Consider the following 7,500-nt stretch of genomic DNA (forward strand, 5'->3'; position numbering starts at 1 on the left):
TAAGTATTTGGTCAACCATTCAAAGCTCTCACTGATGGAAGGAGGTTTTGGCTCAAAATCTCACGATACATGGCCCCATTCATTCTTTCCTTAACACGGATCAATCGTCCTGTTCCCTTAGCAGAAAAACAGCCCCAAAACATGATGTTTCCACCCCCATGCTTCACAGTAGGTATGGTGTTCTTGGGATGCAACTCAGTATTCTTCTTCCTCCAAACACGACGAGTTGAGTTTATACCAAAATGGATACATGGATGATACAGCAGAGGATTGAGAGAATGTCATGTGGTCAGATGAAACCAAAATAGAACTTTTTGGTATAAACTCAACTCGTCGTGTTTGGAGGAAGAAGAATACTGAATTGCATCCCAAGAACACCACGCCTACTGTGAAGCATGGGGGTGGAAACATCATGTGTTAAGGAAAGAATGAATGGGGCCATGTATTGTGAGATTTTGAGCCAAAACCTCCTTCCATCAGTGATTGACCAAATACTTGTTTTCCACCATAATTTAAAAATAAATTATTTAAAATTCCTACAATGTGAATTCCTAGATTTTTTTTTCACATTCTGTCTCTCACAGTTGAAGTGTACCTATGATGAAAATTACAGACCTCTGTCATCATTTTAAGTGGGAGAACTTGCACAATCGGTGGCTGACTAAATACTTTTTTGCCCCACTGTATATGTGTGGCAATATATATATATATATATATATATATATATATATCTGTATATAGATATATATATACAAACACTCACACGCCTACACACTATAAGCTTTCAACACTCATTTGCCTAACAGCCTTGTCATGGCACGTGCAGCGTGCACACATCCCAAACATTCCCCTCTCCCCTCCTTTCCTTCTGAGCAAAACCGCAGCTAAATTTAGACCGCCGCGATCTAAAAATACCAGTCTTCGTCGCACGTGAGTCAAAGATTGGATAGAGGGGAGAGGAGTCGGGCGATGGTGAAAACTGAGAAAAAAAGAGGCGAGGAAGGGACAGAAGCGAAAAAGAGTTGACACGTTCCTCCATTGACAGACTCTGCCGGGGAGTGAATGGTGCTGCTTGGTTCTTAATGAAAACATTCATTTTGCAGAGACCTGGAGGAAGTCAGTGAAATTCTTGAATGGCGACTGTTTCCATTACGAAAGCCCCAGCGTACCATCGACCTGGTTAAAGTTCTAATGCAAGTTAAAGGCCTACTAAAACCCACTACTGCCGACCACGCAGTCTGATAGTTTATATATCAATGATGAAATATTAACATTGCAACACATGCCAATACAGCCTTTTTAGTTTACTAAACTGCAATTTAAAATTTCGCGTGAAGTATCCTGTTGAAAACGTCGCGGTATGATGACGCGTGCGCGTGACTTCACGGATTGTAGGGGACATTTTGTTCCAGCCCCGATCCCAGCTAGAAGTCGTCTGCTTAAATCGCATAATTACACAGTATTCTGGACATCTGTGTTGCTGAATCTTTTGCAGTTTGTTCAATTAATAATGGAGACGTCAAAGAAGAAAGATGTAGGTGGGGGGCGGTGTATTGCGGCTGCCTTTAGCAACACAAACACAGCGGGTGTTTCCTTGTTTACATTCCCGAAAGATGACGTGCCGCTTTACTATGGAACAGAGCGGTCAAGCGGACATGGTTCCCTATCACCTGTCAACCGGCAGGTTTCGGTGAGAAAATTGTGGAAATAAGTCGGCCCTTACCGTAGACATGAGCGGAGAGCTTGCGTCGTTCCTCGGGAAGTGAAGTGAATTATATTTATATAGCGCTTTTCTCGAGTGACTCAAAGCGCTTTACATAGTGAAACCCAATATCTAAGTTACATTTAAACCAGTGTGGGTGGCACCGGAAGCAGGTGGGTATAGCGTCTTGCCCAAGGACACAACGGCAGTGACTAGGATGGCGGAAGTGGGAATCGACCCTGCAACCCTCAAGTTGCTGGCACGGCCACTCTACCAACCGAGCTATGCCGCCCCAAAGAGGCAGCTGCGGACTCTCTTACTTCCTCCAACCAGCCGCCCCCAAACGTGGGATGCTTCCACCGTGGAGCAGGGGAAAAAAAAAAATCTCGGCTATGTCCCAACGGCTGCCTTCGCTTCGCCTCGTCGAGAAACGTGGCTTCCCTCAGAGACACTGGCGGTCACCACACCCGTGGCCACACCCTTCCGACTTTTAGGTACGGCCATATAATGTCACTAAAACACTAGTAACACAATAAGCACGGCGTGGCGCAGTGAGAGAGTCGCCGTGCGCAACCCGAGGGTCCCTGGTTCAATCCCCACCTAGTACCAACCTCAACACGTTCGTTGTGTCCTTGAGCAAGACACTTCACCCTTGCTCCTGATGGGTGCTGGTTAGCGCCTTGCATGGCAGCTCCCTCCATCAGTGTGTGAATGGGTAAATGTGGAAGTAGTGTCAAAGCGCTTTGAGTACTTTGAAGGTAGAAAATCGCTATACAAGTACAACCCATTTATTTATAAGGGATTTTCCAGAATTATCCTAGTAAATGTGTCTAAAATAACAGCTGAATCGCTCCCACTGCCCTCGTCGTTTTTTTTTCTAGTCCTGCACTCTCACTTTCCTCATCCACGAATCTTTCATCCTCGCTCAAATTAATGGGGAACTCGTCGTTTTTTCGGTCCGAATCGCTCGCGCTGCTGGTGGCCATGATTGTAAACAATGTTCAGATGTGAGGAGCTCCACAAACCGTGACGTCACGCGCACATCGTCTGCTACTTCCGGTACAAGCAAGGCTTTTTTTTATCAGCACCAAAAGTTGCAAACTTTATCGTCGATGTTCTCTACTAAATCCCTTCAGCAAAAATACGGCAATATCGCGAAATGATCAAGTATGACACAGTATGGACCTGCTATCCCTGTTTAAATAAGAAAATCTAATTTCAGTAGGCCTTTAACATTTGACTGTTTCATTCTGCTCCATTTCAGGCCGAATGTGAGAGCAATGGAGGACTCGTGAAGAAGCTTCCTTCCATCAAGGAGGACGAGGAGGGGTCCAATTCAGAGGGGGAACGCTCACCTATTCCAAAAATTCCCCCCCTGGGCAGATTGGGAAGAGGGCTGCGCTCGCCCCTGCGCTCGCCTCTACGCTCCCCTCTGCTCCCGCCGAGACCCTTCAGACTAGGGAGCGACCACACTCGGCCCACCAGCCTGCAGATCCCTGTGGTGGGCTTAAGCTGTCTGCAGCCTGAGCTCAGTCCTCGGTAGGAAAACAGTCATTGATCTCTCGAGTCGGGGTGTGTGTGTGTGTGTGTGTGTATTTCTACCCTTCTTGAGACATCAACAAAAGTACCTTCCATATGAGCCCCTTTTGAACAAGTGAGGACATAAATCATGGTCCCAATACGGAAAACTATTGCATCTAGATCTAATAGAGCAGTGGTTCTCAAACCTTTTTTCAATGCTTTGGTTTTCAACCAAAGCATTTTTGGTTGGAAAAAATAGATAAAAAAGGAAAATACAATACTATGTCAATAAATACTATGTCATCAGTTTCTGATTTATCAAATTGTATAACAGTGCAAAATATTGCTCAGATGTAGTGGTCTTTCTTGAATTATTTGTAAAACAAGATATAAAAATAACTAAAAAATGTGTTGAAAAAACCCCCCAAGTGATTCACTTATAAATAACGATTTCTACACATAGAAGTAATCATTAACTTAAAGTGCCCTCTTTGGGGATTGTAATAGAGATAAATCTGGATTCATGAACTTCATTCTAAACATTTCTTCACAAAAAAAAGACATCTTTAACATCAATATTTATGGAACATGTCCACAAAAAAAACTAGCTGTCAACACTGAATATTGCATTGTTGCATTTGTTTTCACAGTTTATGAACTTACATTCATATTTTGTTGAAGTATTATTCAATAAATATATTTATAAGTATTTTTGAATTGTTGCTATTTTTAGAATATTTAAAAAAAATCTCACGTACCCCTTGGCATACCTTCAAGTACCCCCAGGGGTACGCTTACCCCCATTTGAGAACCACTGCAGTAGAGATTGTCTCATTTGCACCCCCGGTGGTGAAATCTATCAAAACTAGGGTGGTCCCAAAAAGGAGGGATTTTCTGATTTGACTGTGTGTCGGTTTTAAAAGTGCTCTCCCTCTGGTCAACATATGAAACAACAAGTGTGTGTAAAAATTTGAAATGCTCCCCCTCCGGCCAACATGTATAATAACAAGTGTGTAAAAAATAGAAAATGAATAAATAAAAAAAAACATATATATATATATATATATATATATATATATATATATATATATATATATATGTATATATATATATGTATATATATATATATATATACATATATATATATATATATATATACATATACATATATATATGTATATATATGTATATATATATATATATATATATATATATATATATATATATATATATATATATATATATATCCATCCATCCATTTTCTACTGCTTATTCCCTTTTGGGGTCGCGGGGGGCGCTGGCGCCTATCTCAGCTACATATATATATGTATATATATATATATATATATATATATATATATATATATATATATACTGTAACAACTTGAAGTAAATAATGAAGATTAAAAAACAATTACCAACAATGTGTCGACATTTTGCTTATAAAATTGAGAACAATTTCTCATATTATTTCTGTTTCTAAAATGCATGATTTTCTCATAAAATATTTATTTTTAAATCAAAATCATAATTTTTTTTAATGCAAAATGGTGACATTTGTCATATAAAAATCCGACTTTTATCACAATTTTTTGTTATTGTTTTAAAATTAAATTTTTGGAGTAAAATTTCGACTGTTATTGAGAAAAATTCCAACTTTTATCATAATACTGCACAAATGTTCAGTTTTTCTTGTAAAATGTTGGCTTGCGTTGAGTAAAATTACGTTTTTCTTGTGAAATTCCAACTCATTTTTCACAACAGAAGCTTTTTTTTATATATTTGTATAGCATGTATACGTTATTAATGTTGTAAATAAAAATCTGTAAATCTCTAGAAAGGGTCGTCCTGAAGAAGTAGGCATTTTTCGGCGGTCTCAAGAAGGTAACGAATACAAAAGTGTGTGTGTGTGTGTGTGTGTGTGTGTGTGTGTGCGCACGCGCGTGTGCTCACTAAGCATTCATTCACTCCAATGGGACAAAGCAAAAACATCACATTTTCATCATCTGTGAGATGGAGTCGCATACTAATCAGGATGTGTGAAAGGATGATGGAAACATTGGCCGTGTTTCAACTCTCACACTTGCAGGTACGACAAAATGCAGGGCGCCGCTAGTACTGGGATGTTGCATTCAATGCAGCTCAAAAACTAAAAACAAAGGCGAAACAACAACTAGCCTAACTGTCTTCATTTGCACCCGCCCTGCCGACACACACACATGCATTTTGTCAAGACCTGGACTATGGTGTGGTCTGTCTCACAATACGAATGTTCTGAGTAGTCAGGGTTCAATCTCCAGCTCGGGATCTTTCTGTGTGGAGTTTGCATGTCCTCCCCGTGAATGCGTGGGTTCCCTCCGGGTACTCCGGCTTCCTCCCACTTCCAAAGACATGCACCTGGGGATAGGTTGATTGGCAACACTAAATTGGCCCTAGTGTGTGAATGTGAGTGTGAATGTTGTCTGTCTATCTGTGTTGGCCCTGCGATGAGGTGTCGACTTGTCCAGGGTGTACCCCGCCTTCCGCCCGATTGTAGCTGAGATAGGCACCAGCGCCCCCCGCGACCCCAAAGGGGAATAAGCGGTAGAAAATGGATGGATTGATGGAATTTGAATTGCCTCAGACGATGAACGCTATCCCGGTACTATTATCCGCTGACCGCCGTGTTGATGTGGGGAGGAAAAGCAAAATGACACATTACGGAAATAACATTATTCTCCGCGCATCGGCAAAATACAAATATATTCCACAACCCCAAACATGTCTTTTTCAAAGCCTGCAGTGAAGAGAAGAGTTAGTGATGTGCAAAGACAATTCCAGGAAAAGTGGAATATTTTTTTGTTGAACACACCGGCACCCTGACGTGTCTTTTTTGCACAGAAAAAGTTGCGGTGCAAAATACAATTTGAAACGTCATTATATAACTACACATGCTGAGGAGTATGTAACATTTTTTTTAAAGGGGAACATTATCACAATTTTTGAAGGGTTAAAACCTATAAAAATCAGTTCCCAGTGGCTTATTTTAAGTATTTCTCAAAATTTTACCCATTACTCAATATCCCGAAAAACGGCTTCAAACTGCCTGATTTACACCATCGCTATGTCCACCTGTCTTTTGTCCTATGACATCACTGCGTGAAGCCACCAGAAACAAACATGGCGGATAACACAGAAAGGTATAGCATAGTCGCTTGGATTCAGACTCTGATTTCAGCGCCGTAAGCGATTAAACAGATTACGCATGTATTGAAACGAATGGTTGGAGTGTGGAGGCAGGTACCGAAAACGAAATTAAAGAAGAAACGGAAGCTTTTGAGCCATATCACGCGGACGAATACGGCGATCGCCTTCTAACCAACGATTGGTATGTGTTTGTTTGGCATTAAATGTGGGTGGAGGGAAAGGCTGGATGCAAATATAGCTACAAATGAGGCATAATGATGCAATATGTACATACAGCTAGCCTAAATAGCATGTTAGCATCAATTAGCTTGCAGTCATGCCGTGAGCAAATATGTCTGATTAGCACACTCCACATAAGTCAATAACATCAACAAAATTCACCTTTGCGAGTTTGTTGACTTTATCGTTGGAAATGCATCTGCTTTTGGTGTCGCAGGATAGCCACACATTCTTGCCATCTCTGTCGTAGCATAGCAGTGTGCAGAACAAACGAGGGACTTTCGCATCTTTTGACCACTGGTGCAACTTGAATCCCTCTCTGTTCGTGTTGTTACACCCTCCGACAACACACCTACGAGACATGATGTCTCCAAGGTACCGGAAAACAGTCGGAAAAAACGGAAAATAACAGAGCTGATTTGACTTGGTGTGTGTAATGTGTTTGAGAAAATGGCGGGTCGCTTCACGTTGTGACGTCACGGGTGAAAGGTCATTGCTCCGACAGACGAACAATTGAAAAGGCGTTTAAATCGCCAAATTCACCCTTTTAGAGTTCGGAAATCGGTAAAAAAAAAACATATGGTCTTTTTTCTGCAACATCAAGGTATATATTGACGCTTACATAGGTCTGGTGATAATGTTCCCCTTTAAAGAAATATTTTCTTGCGGCCCGGCCTCACCCAGACTCTGCGTCCAGTGGCCCCCAGATAAATGGAGTTTGAGACCCCTGCATTAAAGAATCAGACTCTTACTAATTCCACATTTATCCGATATTTCACCATTTTTCTCATTTTACTCCCCCATGTTCAGGTTTGTGGATGGCGTCGACTCCGAAAACCAAAGTGGTTTTGCCACAAAGTTTGATTTCACTC

The 7,500-nt window shown here is 41.1% G+C and overlaps 1 protein-coding gene across 2 annotated transcripts in view; it reads left to right on the plus strand.

Annotated features, from left to right (window-relative positions):
• LOC133544188 (potassium voltage-gated channel subfamily H member 3-like) overlaps positions 1-7,500 on the plus strand; it is a 99,095-nt gene that overhangs the window by 89,225 nt on the left and 2,370 nt on the right. For both annotated transcript variants that reach the window (XM_061889303.1, XM_061889302.1), the window contains exons 12-13: positions 2,967-3,241; positions 7,439-7,500. The exon at positions 7,439-7,500 is cut by the window's right edge and continues 48 nt beyond it. In XM_061889303.1, coding sequence (XP_061745287.1) covers positions 2,967-3,241; positions 7,439-7,500 — 337 coding nt within the window. The remainder of the gene's footprint in view (positions 1-2,966; positions 3,242-7,438) is intronic.

This window comes from Nerophis ophidion, linkage group LG27 (assembly GCF_033978795.1).
Source record: "Nerophis ophidion isolate RoL-2023_Sa linkage group LG27, RoL_Noph_v1.0, whole genome shotgun sequence".
Lineage (NCBI taxonomy): Eukaryota > Metazoa > Chordata > Actinopteri > Syngnathiformes > Syngnathidae > Nerophis > Nerophis ophidion.